At 39.6% G+C, this 15,809-nt stretch overlaps 1 protein-coding gene across 1 annotated transcript; it reads left to right on the forward strand.

The window, feature by feature from the left end:
* Nucleotides 1-1,147, forward strand: LOC119725325. The gene has a single exon (XM_038196717.1). It carries the CDS (start codon nt 175-177, stop codon nt 955-957), a length of 783 nt encoding a protein of 260 aa, XP_038052645.1. The 5' UTR covers nt 1-174; the 3' UTR covers nt 958-1,147.
* The last annotated feature ends 14,662 nt before the right edge of the window (nt 1,148-15,809 follow it).

A 15,809-nucleotide genomic window follows, 5' to 3' on the forward strand; every position in this document is an offset into this window, starting at 1 on the left:
GGTAAACTCACCGTTTGCTTGAGGGGCAACAAATTTTTCAAGGCGTCTGTGTACAACCACTATACAGATTTGTTTCCGTTGATTCGTGAAGTCCGTGACAAAGAAGGCAAGCATGCTGCGGTGATAGTCTCTGACAACGGCCCTGACTGGAAGAAGAACAGCCTTAAAGTAGTCATGACAATGGGCCGTTTATGGCGGGATCTGCACCTAGACTATTTTTGCATTCTTGGATATGCGCCCGGTGATAGTCGATACAATATGATCGAACATTGTTGGGCACCAGTGACCACTTGGTTGACAGGTCTGCAGTTGTCGGACACCATTCCTGGGGAGGACAAGAATCCTGAAGCCCAATCCAAATTGTCAGAGGAGGACCGCGCCAGAAAGAATGCAACTGTTTTGGACAATGCAATCAGAGATGTCCACAAGTGTCTTGATGGCAAGATGTATGATTCATTCAAAGTTACGGCAGTGGCAATGGATTCTTCATCAACGCATCACTATTCAGATGAGGCCAAGGTGGAAGAATTGTCTGACGCCAGTGTGAAAAAGATCAAGGCAGACATTGTCCTGACAGAACTTGCGGCAGAATATAAGTTTCTTGCCTCGCATTCGGTGCAGCGGACCTACCAGTTGGAATTCGTCAAATGTCAAGATAGTCAGTGCCACCACTGTAGCAACCATCCTGTGCGCGCCAAAAAACTTCTCACCTTCCTTCGTGAATTTGGAGGTGGGCATGGTTTTACGCCTGTTCCATCAGACAAGGTCCCTGGACATTTCTTCACGTGGCAAGAAATGGCTTCAAAGGCTGTGACAGGAAAACTCAAGATTCCAGCTCTAGATGAAGGAGTACACTCACCAATCAACGGAGAGAGGGTTTGCCAGGCGGGATGCAAGAAAGTCTTTGTGAGCGCAGCAGATCGAGATCGCCATAATCGTCTCATGCACAAACTTTGAGAAAGTCACCAGCATCGAAAACAAAAACCAAACGGTTCTTTTCAGAACCACACATTTTCACAAAAGAGATAGATCCAGCATCTGAATCTGATCGATGATTGAATAAATAAAACAATTCATGCCCTCTCCCTTCATTCCCATTCATTCCCACCCTTCAACCCTTCCATTTTTTCCCTTTCCCTTGCGTCAAGTGTGTGGTTACTTTTAATATAATATATAATTTTATAATTTTATAATTTTATTAAAGGGAGGCTGAAGGTTTCAAAACTTAAGGTATAAAGGCCAAACATCAAAAAATAACTACTGTTTATTTGGGAATGGGAATCAATGAAGAAATATACTCAAACAAATAATTTAATCAAGAAATGCGCTCAAATACATGTATATTTTCCATAGAGGAACAACTGAAGTATTGTTGGTAATCAGAGCAGGCGAAACGTACATGTACTTGCCTGAACCCGGCATTAGGAATCAACTGTACACGCTCTTAAAACATTCTAATACATGCAAGAAAGCGTTGCTGCTGACTTTCATATCAAACTTAAATGTTTATGATTATATTGAGCATTATTTTAAGTAATCCCGTTGCTAAACATCCCTATGCTGCATGTGGTGTACGACGCTAGCTGAAATGGATTTCATCACTGCTCCCTTCTCGTTGTGAATGTGAAATTGAAGGGTCCAAGCCGATTACCAGTCACCAGTCCGTTTCGCTTTATGTGAAGGTTATACGTACGTACGCGTTTGAAGTCTGAATAACCAACACAAATTAAATGTAAGCATCTAGAAAGCGTAATTTTTCAGACTACATTTCACAAGTTGGCCATCTTTTTCATGTGTTTCTTATAAGACAAGGACGAGTATCGGAGTATGTGTATGTATAAGCCTTTTGAAGAAATGCAGATGCAGGCAAAAAGTTGGAAAACACATTCGAGGGTTTCTTGACTTCTGAAGCCCTGCAAAAGAAAAAAAATCAAAATCTCTCATGAAATCCCGAACTGAATTAAAACGTAAATTAATAAATCCGGCCAATACTTAACGTTAATGACTGAAAACTAAAAGCAAAAACCTTTAAGTCTTACTTTCCACTCCATAGTTTATTACGCCCAGCGGGCCGAATAATCCTCCAACAATGGCCAGACTTCAATTTATGTTGCCTATTGTGAAACCCTGAGTCACCAGTTTGGACCGATTGGGGCGTCACGCTTCAGTAACCGGGTGGCTTCTGGCTTCGTACCGATTGGGGTGAAAGAAATTTGCATACCGGACCCGGTACCCGAACGGTCTGTTATCTGAGGGCTCGCCTTATCAATGTTGATACAAGACATTCACAACTTACAAGTGTTTTTAATGCAATCTTTAAAAATGCACCTTCGTGTCCAATTTAAACCTATTTTCAATTTTTTGTTTTGCCATTTTCAAGGGTATTTTTGGTTAATTTTTGTTTATGCTGTTGTGAATTTTCATATTCATGAACAAAAATGTGATGTCATTACAAGCACTAAACCACAATGTCACAGCTACGTCAGCACCAAATGTTGCCAGAATTTGGGATATTTAATCGCTTTCATCTTTTTTTCTTTTCTTTGGTGATTTGTTAATGTGTCAGTACATGGCAGTAAGCCAATGAGCAAACTTTCTCACAAATGTTTTTCATGAACAAAGCTTTGGGTTCAAAACTGAAAAGTGTCTTCCTAATATGACATCACAGCAACATTGCCCTCAGTTGTCTGGAAAAGCATGGACAATGTTAAAGAAGTGCACTTTATAATAAAATTAACCAAAAAGGGATCTCAAATAATTTTCATATATTTAAGAGGAGTGGAAAGTTGCACAAAATATGTTTCTTAGAACAATTCACTTCATGGAACCTTTAGTATTTAAAAGTATTGCCGCACGATACTGAACAAAAAAAGTCGGACAACAGCATTTTCAAACTAATGGGCGGAGGTGATTCAACAGCTGTTTCATGAACGAACAAAATCATACACAAACAGCCGTTGTAAATACTGTTATTATTATCCTCGTCCAAGATGTTTAGGTTTAAACTGTTGCGCAGCTCTGCAAAGTTTTGTGAATCGTTTTGTTAAGTTTATTGTGCAGCTGTGCCATGGTGTACGTCCTACGCATGGCATAAGTTACGCACTGTTTCGTGAAATGGACTGCTGGTCCTTCCTTACTCCCTGTTTGTAGCCAAGCGAGGGGGCACTTCCGCACAGAGTCCATAGCAACAGTGTCTCAAGTCTGGAGAGTTTAAAGTTCAAAATGTCAACAAGTCAGTGGACCAGTTATTTTCCTAATTTCAAGTGCAAATTAAAGAGATCACTCACTATATAATGCATCACTGTTCAGCCAAATGACAGCAAGCATACTACACAAGTGAACGACTTCTCCAAATTCTGCAGTTTCTTCAGCGCATTCCTGCGCCTGAGGTCTGCCGAGTCCCGGTCTGCACTCTCCTGCACCGATCTCCCAAGGGTGAAGTTATCACAGCCGTACTCCCCGCCACCCCCCAAAAAAAACCCACAAGGGGCGTGTCGGGAAAGACCTCGTGAAAGGCTCCGCTTTCCACATCCTCGGCCTGGTAGAAATGGCGCCCTCGCCCAACGCAGCTGAACAAGAAAGCCAGGCTGTGTTTCCCTGGCAATCCCAACTCTTTGAGTGCCTGGAATTTCGAGCGAGCTTCATCCCTGGTGGTGACGCTGTTGTCAAGAACCACAGATGCTGCCCTCACGTTGGGTCCAGAGAACGTCACTGTCAGACAACTGGGCAGTTTCTTGGAGTTTGTTCCCCTGCAAAGAATGCAATTTGACATTATTTAATCCAGCAATACCCATGATGATACTAACCATGGTCAACTACCGTATATCTGGAATCTGCAAAGTATGTCTCTCCAGAAACATGTTCTAAGTGAGACATGTCCAAGTCTGCATGTTTGACGTTGTTTTTGCTTTCTTTTCTGGTCCCAGAGAGCCAGCTTATAGTCCTCTTTTTGTAACTCACTGGCTGACTGTCACTTATGAGCCGGGCAGTGCTATTGTTTAGGATTACCCCGTAACCCCAATGACTTTCCAAAATCTGGCCCATTGTGCAGATTGATGTATGAAAAGACTTCTAGTATAAAATAGCCATTCGAATCAACCTCTTGAAAATTGGACGAAAAACTTTCTGACTATGGACAGATTCAGTTGTTTGGAATGACTCCAGAGGCTAGTCATTTTAATGCATGTTGTCATTTGAAACCAAGATCCATTTGGGGGTCAATGATAAACTATGCCTGAGTAAGTATATTAAAATATTATGTTGCATTTGAATTGTAGTTTTTTACTCCTCAGTTCTTTTCACTTCAATTTTTAATCAGTTTATTCTTGATTTGCATATCACTGATTGCTTTTCCTATCTGATCAAAATTTATGGCGTTGTAAAAGGTTAGAAACAGCGCAAGAGTGCAACAGCTTTTAAAATGATTGAGGATTCTATGTTTTTTAATAACAGGATCATTGTACTTATACAAATCTGTAAACAAGTCACAGTACTGAATGGCAATATTTAATAGATGTATTTCTTTGAAACACTCCATTTGTAATAGATACATTGAATGTTTAAAAACAATACCTTTAAAGTGGAAATCCACCTGTGACCTTCAGGCTATTGTACAAGTGAAGAGCTCATTTGCAAAAACAGTTATATGATCCATTTTTTTTCACCTTTTGAGAAAATGTGCTTTAAAACAACACAGAGAACATTACTTGTGCACAAAATGTGGACTGCCCATTACATCATATCGAACTCTTGTCTATTTGTATTTGAAAAGTAATTTTAGGTGTTCAGGGAAAATATTATGTTTTCTTCTCTAATTTTGTAAAATTGGCTCTTATCAGCTTTTGCAAATGTATTCTTCAAATGCTTTGCCTACTCGACTTACACATGAAAAACTATCAAGAAAACACATTGCAGTGATTTGAAATTGCGTCTAATAATATTTCTGGATATAGGACTCAACAATTCGAAAATCGACGGGACCATTAAAGAATAAATTTAATATGATTTCAAGAAAAACAGTGTACTTATCGCGAAAAATTCAACTCGAATTCGAGCCACTTTGAGTGGGACAAAAATAAAGCACTCTTTGTGGCGACGATAACTCAAGAACAACGCAGTGCACTGAATTGAAATTTCGTTCAATAATTGTTCGGGATATAGGACACAAATTGTTTGAAAATCGACGGGAACCATTGAAGAATAAATATAATATGATTTAATGAAATACAGTGTACTAATCGCGAAAAATTCAATTCGAATTCAAGTCTTTTTCAGTGGAACAAAAAATAGCACTCTTTGTGGAGACGATAACTCAAGAACAACGCAGTGCACTGAATTGAAATTTCGTTCAATAATTGTTCGGGATATAGGACACAAATGGTTTGAAAATCGACGGGAACCATTGAAGAATAAATATAATATGATTTAATGAAATACAGTGTACTAATCGCGAAAAATTCAATTCGAATTCGAGTCACTTTTATTGGAACAAAAAATAGCACTCTTTGTGGAGACGATAACTCAAGAACAACGCAGTGCACTGAATTGAAATTTCGTTTAATAATTGTTCGGGATATAGGACACAAATTGCTTGAAAATCGACGGGAACCATTGAAGAATAAATATAATATGATTTAATGAAATACAGTGTACTAATCGCGACAAATTCAATTCGAATTCGAGTCACTTTTATTGGAACAAAAAACAACACTCATTGTGGAGACGATAACTCAAGAACAACGCAGTGCACTGAATTGAAATTTCGTCAATATTTGTTGGGGGTATAGGACACAAATGGTTTGAAAATCGACGGGAACCATCAAAGAATACAGTTAATATGATTTAAAGAAATAAGCATACTAATCGCGAAAAATTCGATTCCAATTCGAGTCACTTTTGACAAAAATAAAGCACTCTTTGAGGAGACCAGGAGACGATAACTCAAGAAAAAAACACATTGCACTGATTTGAAATTGCGTCCTATCGTTGACTGTGATATACGACACTGAAATTCGACATAAATCGTTGAAAAAAAAAAGAACAAAACAAAAACTACAGTATAAGGAGGGCTCTCCTGTACATTTTACAAACATCAATATCTTCCAAAAGAGGGCGCGCTACAAAAATACTGGTCACCACCATAAAGACTTCTGTCGACGTGGATCACTATCTGCCCAAACGAAGTCGGCATGAAGTGAACAAAAATAAAACACAATCAGCTGGCCAAGCTTAATTCAATGCGTCACTTAAGTTTTGAGATGTCCAGCTGGACTATTGTTTCCGTGCAAAAGTGAGGAAATGTTCTGTTTGGACTGTAACTGCAGCCTATCGCCACGTTTTTCTCATTGTTGACACAAGACACTGTTGAGGGAGAGAAAAACAATATTTTGTGTAAATCTTCTGTCTTGTTTGTCTATTGTCATGACCAATTATCTGGCTAGAATTCAATTCAAGCGTCACTTATTTTTTGAGATAACGTGGCTACCTTGATTATCGTTTCTGTGCAAAAGTGAGGCAAGATTTTCTCCGACACTGTTGAGGGAGAGAAAAACAATATTTCGTCTCAATCTTCTGTCTTGTTTGTTCATGACCAATTATCTGGCTAGAATTCAATTCAATGCGTCACTTAATTTTTGCGTCACTTAAATTTAATTAACATTATTGGATCTAGGAATAACATTTTCAGCCATTTCCAATTGGTTAATTATCAACCTTACATTTTTAATAAAAATTTGGTCAAAAACTTCACTTTCCTCCAAACAATGCATCCTAGCTTTTCATTCACACGACTTTCAAAATATTTATTAAAATATACCCCAAAATGCGCTGCACAAACACAAGAATAGCTGCCTTAAATTTGAAACAATGTCCGAAAGCAGGTTTTTTGGTCACCACAATATTTGTTTGTCTTATTAATAATTTATAGTGTGAATAAATAGTCTATAGACATCACGTTATCGAGCTGTCTGCTGCGCTAGTCGGACATTAATGGGAAGTATCATCAAACAACAGGCGGCGCCCTTCACAATTAACGGTGTCAAGTGACAATCTCATAACCCATTAATTCCCCGCATTAACTAAGCAAAAAGAAAAACGGATAACGAAACCATTTCTCAATTCCTAAGCGAAAAGAAAAACGGATAACGAAACCCACTTCCCCAATTCCTAAGCGAAAAGAAAAACGGATAACGGACTTCGAATCCAAAATCCATTCTCGACAACAAAACGGATAACGAATAACGATTCCCATTTCCCTATTCGACAGCCAAACGGAAAACGAATAACGATTCCCAAAAGGAAGATCAAATCAGACAACGAAAATCAAGTCAGAAGAAAGGAAAATCAAGTCAGAAGTGGAAAATCACGTCAGAGTAAGAAGAGGAAATCAAGTTACAACAAGTGGTGGTAAGGTACGGCTGTTAGGGGAGATGGGAGGCCGTTTTAGAAGAGGAAAATCATGCACGAATCAAGTCAGAAGAGGAAAATCAAGTTAGAAGAGGAAAATCAAGTGAGAAGAGGAAGATAAAGTCAGAAGAGGACAATCAAGTTAGAAGAGGAAAATCACTTTCCAAGAGGAACATTAAGTTACAAGTGGAAAATCAAGTTACAAGTGGTGGTAAGGGACGGCTGTAAGGGGAGATGGGAGGCAGGTTCAGAAGAAGAAAATCAACCACAAATCAAGTCAGAAGAGGAATATCAAGTCAGACGAGGAAAATCAAGTTTAAAGAGGAAAGTCATATCAAATAGGAAAATCAAGCCCCAAGAGGAAAATCAAGTAAGAAGTGGAAAATCACGTCAGAGTAAAAAGAGGAAATCAAGTTACAACAAGTGGTGGTAAGGTACGGCTGTAAGGGGAGATGGGAGTCCGTTTTAGGAGAGGAAAATCAAGCACGAATCAAGTCAGCAGAGCAAAATCAAGTTAGAAGAGGAAAATCAAGTGAGAAGAGGAAAATCACTTTCCAAGAGGAACATTAAATTACTATTGGAAAATCAAGTCAGACGAGGAAAATCAAGCCCCACGACCAACATCAAGTTAGACAAGGAAAATCGAATTACAAGTGGTGGTAAGGGAAGGCTGTAAGGGGAGATGGGAGGCCGTTTCAGAAGAAGAAAATCAAGCACAAATCAATAAGTCAGAAGAGGAAAATCAAGTTAAATGAGGAAAGTCATATCAAAAGAGGAAAATCAAGTTTAAAGAGGAAAGTCATATCAAAAGCGGAAAATCAAGCCCCAAGAGGAAGATCAAATCAGACAAAGGAAAGCAAGTCAGAAGAGAGGAAAATCAAGTAAGAAGTGGAAAATCACGTCAGAGTAAGAAGAGGAAATCAAGTTACAACAAGTGGTGGTAAGGTACCAGGCGCGGATCCAGGGGAGGGCCGCGGGGGCACGTGCCCCCCGTCAAATTTGAGTCCAAAAAAAAAAAAGGAATAGAAGGGGGAAAAGAGGGGAGGTGAGGGAAGGAGGAGGGAACCTCCTGACAAAAATACCGGCGCCGATATTAAACATGAGTCTGCAAACATTGCGTACTCGACTCGAGAAGCTTCGAAATAAACCGCGATCCCATCGTATGTACCCCGTACCGTACGTACGTATGTACATGTACGTATTACCCTGCATATACCGTTATTAAATGCGATTCATACGAACGTACATGTATATACACGATTTATTCTCTACGAACATGCAGCTTTATGTGCGCGACAAACACACGTTGCGCAGTGCTCTTTGGACCACACCATTGGTCAAGGGTGTGTTTTAGTAAAAACAATTTGCCAGCAGTTCCACGCGCTTTTTAATTACAAATTATTCTTTTTTCACGGAGTCCAAAACATGTCCTTGTTTTAAATTGACTTCTTCAACGTCACGTCATCATATAATTTTCGTAAAGACTTTATTCGAGAAACGATGTAAAACCCTGAAAAAATTGAAACACCCCTGAAGGTCATGGATCCGTCCATAAAACGTTTTTTAACGAAGAAAGTTGAGATCCAAAAGTTGGGTTTTGACGTTACTACGCGTTGCAGAAAATATAAATCTGATAAGTTTGGTACATAAAAGAGATATGTTTGTCTGAGGACAAAAACAATCAGCAGTTATTGCCCAGAGGCAAGTTTTAGCACTCGAGACATGCTCTTGCAAGCTAGACGGAACGCAAGTGTGTTGCTTTTTGAATTGCAAGTGGGATAAATTTGATCGTAGTTCGCCGGTGGCGACGCGGGCCGGCATCCGTGCCGGACCGGGAGGTATACACCTATTCCCGATGTCTATTTCTCAACGTTATCATCAACAATTATTTACTGAAATTTTTTTTTACATAATTAAATGACGAATCCACCTTCAAAATTGTACCATGTGGAAATTACAATCATGGCGCCGAAAGACCCGATGTCTATTATAATGTAAAGACCAGACGCAGTGTCTCACACAATTTGTCTTGCTGCACCGCCGATCTGCCGATGGTTTATTTACAAATACATGCACGTGTAATAGGCCCTGTTCTTGAAATTGAAACTGGACTGAATTAAAAGAACATTTCTTTAAAATGTTTGGGCATTTTACATCATGCAAAAAAACAGAGGGAGAAACTTGGATGACCGTATGATTGATTTCTGTAGTCATGAGATAAAACTGAGCTGTGAAGTTACAATGCAGGCTAATTGCTCCTCTGTTTTAGTTTGATTAAATTACACTAATTTTAAACTTGAATTAAATTAACATGTTCAAGCGGTTTCTTCTTGTTGATAAACTGAAAATTTCAACTTCAAACAAAACATTAGAAAGCATTCTTACACCAGTTTACAAACTAAGTTTTTACAATTCCTTTTTCAAAACATATAATGCACGAAGACATGCAGACGAAAATACATGGTATCCAGTGAAGAACAGAAGAAACTGAGAAGGCTTGTAAAAGCAAGATTATATTTTAATCAATGAAAAAATCTTATAATCTTAAAACAATTTACTCAAATAACTCCGGGGGAAGAGGGGCCAGGAATTGCCTCAGATTGCACCACAGAGCATCTAGAATCCAAAATTTCCCGGGGCCCTTAAGCGGGCCCCGGACCCCACGCCGAAAGATGATCGCGCTCCGCATTGGTCTTTGGAAAGATGCCATACTCATCCTTGCAAGATACAATTCTTTTTCAAAAATAAGCACGAAAATAACTATACAGACGAAAATGTTTGGTTATACAAGTGAAGAACAGAAGAAACTGAAAAGGCTTGTAAATGCGAGAGTATATTATAAACCAATAAAAACATCCTTATAATCTTAAAACGTTTTGCTCAAATAACTCAGGGGAAATGGGGCCAGGAATCCCCTCAGAATACACCACAGAGCATCTAGAATTCTAAATTTTCCGGGGCCCGTAAGCGGGCCCCGGATCCCACGCCGTAAGACAGGCGTGATCCGCCCTCGCATTAGTCCTCGGAGCAAATGCCACAACACATCGTTGCATTAGTTTACAAAACGAAGTCAATACAATTCCTTTTCCAAAATAAAAAGCAAGAAAATATAAAGACGTAAAATGGTTTTCGACTTTCAAGCGCACAGTAACTTAAAAATTGTAAAAGTAAGAGTATGTTTTACAAAAATCCTTAAAATCTTAAACACTTTTGCTCAACTAATTCAGGGGAAAGGAGCCAGGAATCGCCTCAGATTGCACCACAGAGCATCTAGAATCCAAAATTTTCCGGGGCCCTTAAGCGGGCCCCGGACCCCACGCCGTAAGGGCTTCGCGCTCCGCGCTCGCATTAGTTCTCGGAGCAAATAATTTGGCTCCAACAGTGTGCCCCCCGTCTAAAAAAATCCTTGATCCGCGCCTGGGTACGGCTGTAAGGGGAGATGGGAGGCCGTTTTAGAAGAGGAAAATCATGCACGAATCAAGTCAGAAGAGGAAAATCAAGTTAGAAGAGGAAAATCAAGTGAGAAGAGGAAGATAAAGTCAGAAGAGGACAATCAAGTTAGAAGAGGAAAATCACTTTCCAAGAGGAACATTAAGTTTAAAAAGGAGGCCGTTTTAAAAGAGGAAAATCAAGTACGAATCAAGTCAGAAGAGCAAAATCAAGTTTGAAGAGGAAAATCAAGTGAGAATCAAGTCAGAAGAGGAACCGCCAACGAATGAATGTAAAACAATTGAAGGAAATTGCATTGTGGGGACACTTTGTGTTATTTTTATCGTCATGCTTCAATTTCTTCCAAAAGAGGGCGCGCTAAACAAACACCGCTCACCGCGCACTGACTTCAGCCCACTATCTTGTTTTGATCTTGTTCAACGAATTCCCATAAAAATATATTCCTGAATGTGATACATTATGACGAATTATTGGTCGGAATTTCACTAAAAAAACAATTTTTAAATTGTGACTTATCAACCGAACCATATAGTATTTTCTGTCATTTACGATGATGTTCATTCGAATGTATTTTTCAGGTAAGTTGTTTCGCTCACATTATTTTTTGTTCTTTGACGAATTCACTTGAAACTGTACTGGCGATCGTAACACATTATGAAAAATTACTCAAAGAAATACTGAGTTGATACGTTCAGTTTTACATGAGATATTTCCCGAACCATAAGTGTCTTCTTTTTATTCAATACCAGTTCGTGTTGACGCTGCGTGTTAGCAGTAGCGACCACTGTGCATGTGGTGCGCCCTCTATTGAAAGATAAAACCCCTGGGTACAGCTGTCTCTGTGCGAGACAATCAGAAAGCAAAGAGTAGTTGAAAGAGCTTGGGTAATGCCCTTGAAAAAGAGGAAACAACGGAACCTTTTGGGAATTTCTTTTCTTCTCGAAAAGGAGTTGTGACTTTTTGTTGCCATGAACGTTGCTTCATTTGGATAATATTTTTCACGTTTAAAACATTAAATTGTTTCGATCTCATTTTCTTTCTTGTTCTATGAATTTTGTACAAATCACTTTTTACTCAATACTATATAGTTGTACGTTAAGCATGACTGGCACCGCAAGCCTGTTAAATACTGACAGACAAAATAGAGATTATAGGCGCCAATATAGTTTTTTGTAACACCGACAAAACTGCATTCCCAATTGAAGTCACAGTGTCCTTAAAATCGTCCTTACTATTAACCAGAAACACAATCACACATAATGTCACACGATAACATGATGGTGAAGAATTTACTGAGTCAACTTTCATGACACAAAAAAATCGCACTCGGTTTCCAAACGAAAAATCAAGAAATAACTGTTGCATTGAATTGAAATGTCGTATATTAAATAAATAAGAAAGATAGCAACAATCTGTTGAATATGAAGAGGTATTGCTTGCCAATAGAAATAATATAACAACAAAACAAATTAGTGTGTTAAGCGCGAAAAATACAAGACAAATTTAAGTCAATGTTCATAAGTCATAAACAATACCCTGTTTGTGGGGACAATAACTCAAGAAACATTTATATTACCTCTCTTAATAGGTCGTGACAGATAACACAACCCTTTTGAATGTGAAGAGGAACCGGGAAGCATCAAATAATAAAATTAATATACCCATCCAGAAAACGTAGTGTGTTTAACGCCAAAAATAACTGGCAATTTTTAGTTAACTTTCACGAGGCAAAAACAACACACTCGGTTTCCAAAAGATAACTGAAGAAATATCTGTTGCATTAAATTAGAATGTATTCCGGGATCCCTTTGCCTGCAGCTTTCCAGCAACTTTGAAGCAATTTAGATTTTGTGTTTTATCCTCAATAAAAAAAATACAAGGGGTAAAGCCTTATTTTTTTTAAATTCAATTAGGCCAAAAAATAACTTTTCTCCAAAACAATTAATGCAAACATTCCTTAGAAAGTAGGAGAAGCTTCGATCAACATTCAAAGAACCATTTTTGTTTTAATATCAACCACATATAGCCTTACATGGTTAGGAATTATTTTGTTTCCCCTCTTTTTCCTGCGCAATTTTATCAAAAGAAAAGAAACGTTTTCTGATTTTGCAATCTACCTGAAACGAAGGCAAGGGCGGATCCAGAAGACAATTTGGGGGGGGGGGGCAAAAAAAGTTGGTCCCCCCAAAAAGTGGGTCAAAAAATTACGGCGTGGGGTACGGGGCCCGCTTAAGGGTACCGAATTTTTTTTGGATTCTAGATGCTCTGTGGTGCGATCTGAGGCAATTTCTGACCACTTAAACCAATGGGTTTTTTTTGGGAAAAGATGGTGGTGTACTCATTGCCTACCTTTATTGCGACGTCGCTTAAAAAAAAAAAAATGGTTTCGTTTTTGGGGGGCCATGGCCCCCTTTGCCCCCCCCCCCCTGGATCCGCCCTTAAACGAAGGCTGGACATTTTGTTCGTTGTGCAATTTTCCAAACGACATAGACACAATGGTTGCGCAATGCATTCCAAACGACGAGGATACGTCTTGAGACCATGATCATGTGCACCAAGTATAAAACATTTTATAAGAATTTTAATAAGAATGTCTTTTATTTCATGTCACTACCACTAGAGCGGGTATGTAAACATGCATTTGGGAACAGTGCCCTCAATAGTCAGGTAGCATCTAGCCCAACCCCTCCACCCCAGCTTTTCAAACTTTCCAAGTTGGTTGTTCCGCAAATATTAACAAGAGATTCCCGCTGCTGGTCAAGAGGCCTAACTGTAGCCTTTTCACAAGGTCACCCTGACTAGCGCCGGTAGTTAACCGAGTGGCGAAACAGCGAGGCGTTTTGAACGGAGACTAGACACACGTCGAGTGAGCTGCAAGCGAGGTTTCCAAATCCCAGCTTCATTCCAATACTGGATCCAGCTCTATTGCAAAACTGTATGTCCGAAGCCGGTTTACGGAACGAAACCGGAGTTTGGGAAACCCCGGTCTGTCTCTTGACTTCGGTCGTTTTATAAACATAGACTTCGTGCCCGGCTTCGGAACAAGGCCATGTAAGGCCCCTAATCAGACAAGCGGCTTTGTCATTTTGTTTTCTCACTGGTATTGGGGGGGGGGGGGAAGTTGGGGGTATGTGGTCGTTCAACTATCCCCCCCCCCCACCCTCATCGTCGCTACGTCATTGCTTCAAAGATTATTATAAATCGTGGTGGTTCGCAATACAGAATGGCAAATTCTGGTGTGATTTGTTTGTCCGGATATCACCAGGGCTAGTTCAGGGTGAATCGCACGCGTTATGCGGAGGCCGCCAACTAGCAAATGTAGTAGGAAATCTGGTCGTTCCATACAAGCCTTTCTCGTTGATATGGGGGGGATCTTAAATCACTGTACATGGAAGTTTATTTAACTGTATTTTATTTCCTCAAAGTCCCAATCAAGGAGCAAAGCCTACCTCAGGGGCATAACTACGGGGGACACGGGGCACATGTACCCCCACCCCCAGTGGAAGCTGCCCCCCCCCCCCCGGCTCCGCTCCATTTTGAAAACCTGGATTAAAGCATTCACTGTTGTAATGATACTTTAGTTTTGCATTTAGTGCAGCCTTTGAAAAAAATAACGCACACGAGGTGCCCTTCCCAAGTTAAACCCAAGTTTCTCCGCTGGCTGGAGTACGATTTAATTCCTCATATAATCCCGGATATATCCACACAATTTAATAGACTGAAGCGCCAACTGTACATTGAATGAATCACGGCCAGTGTATACGTCACTTGTCTATCCACCAATCACAATTTGTCGGTGACAAGTCGGTGACCACAAGTCGGTGACCACAAGTGAGTGGTCTGTGACTGACAGGTTGCGCGTGTCAATCACAAATCTCATGTTTGGATGTGTCACCGACATCCATACAATATCCACCAATAAGAAGCGGCCATTTCAATGTCGGTGACTAGTTTTTTATGGTGAGTTTATAGCCTCAACGACATTAACATTGCTCTCGTATCATTAATATGAAGCGAGTCGGTGATGTGTGATTGACAGCGCATAGGGGCCATGCAATCACAAACCAGGTCCGAGTTTTTAGTCACTGCTCAGGAAATCGATGGCACTATTTAAGACATGTGGGGCCGTCCACCCCTCACAGCAAACATAGCTTATCGCCAACTTCGGACGACAACCAGAGAGAGAGCTGATGACTACAAGAACTCGGTGAGTGTTTAAAACAATCATTTTTCCCCGGAAGAAATTTGTTGTCTTTTGCACAATGTGTTTGAATCAATGCGGGATTCAGATTTTGTTGAATGTTGCTGATTCAATGATTTTTCAAACAACGAGCTCGGTAGTAGGCTTGATATTTCCCCGTCTTTGTGTGTTTGTAAAATGTGGTAGCTTGAGGACTGAAACATTTTTTTTTTTAAGAACAAATGTTCAATTTCTTTTTTTACTATGACTCTGATACACGTTTGCTAGCAGCAAAGCCAGCGCGCTAATTCCGATCCAGAAGTTGTGCCTTTTCCCATACCAACGACCACTTTGGAGTTGATAAAGATCGCGATAATTTACAAATGTGTTTGAAATTAACTTGTTCAGACGGGCTTTGTTTGTGCATAACATGCACTAATCAAAGCCCGTATGAAAGAGTTAATTTCAAATACTTTTGTAAATTATCGAGCTATTTTATTTCAGCTCTAAATGTAAACAGTTGTTGCGGATGCAGACAACGGTTTTGCGAGTTCAAATTTCAAGGCAATAAAAATGAGGAATTCCTGTAAGGCAATATTTCCGCTACAACTTGCATTGTGCACTCTCAAAAATAAATTGTCCAAATACTGACTGGTTTCTTTACTCTTTGAAAAAATCATTTGGATTCTTGTAAAGTCACATGGACCTTTTTTATATTAAGGTTCGACTGTTAGGTTGGACTGTTTTCTGACCGCAGTTTTCCGCATGTTCCCTG

This window comes from Patiria miniata, unplaced genomic scaffold (genome assembly GCF_015706575.1).
Source record: "Patiria miniata isolate m_02_andy unplaced genomic scaffold, ASM1570657v1 HiC_scaffold_1, whole genome shotgun sequence".
Classification (NCBI taxonomy): Eukaryota; Metazoa; Echinodermata; class Asteroidea; order Valvatida; family Asterinidae; genus Patiria; species Patiria miniata.

Excerpts from the sequence above, each read along its gene's own strand:
- LOC119725325 (XM_038196717.1), top strand. The coding sequence starts at position 175 with ATGACAATGGGCCGTTTATGGCGGGATCTGCACCTAGACTATTTTTGC.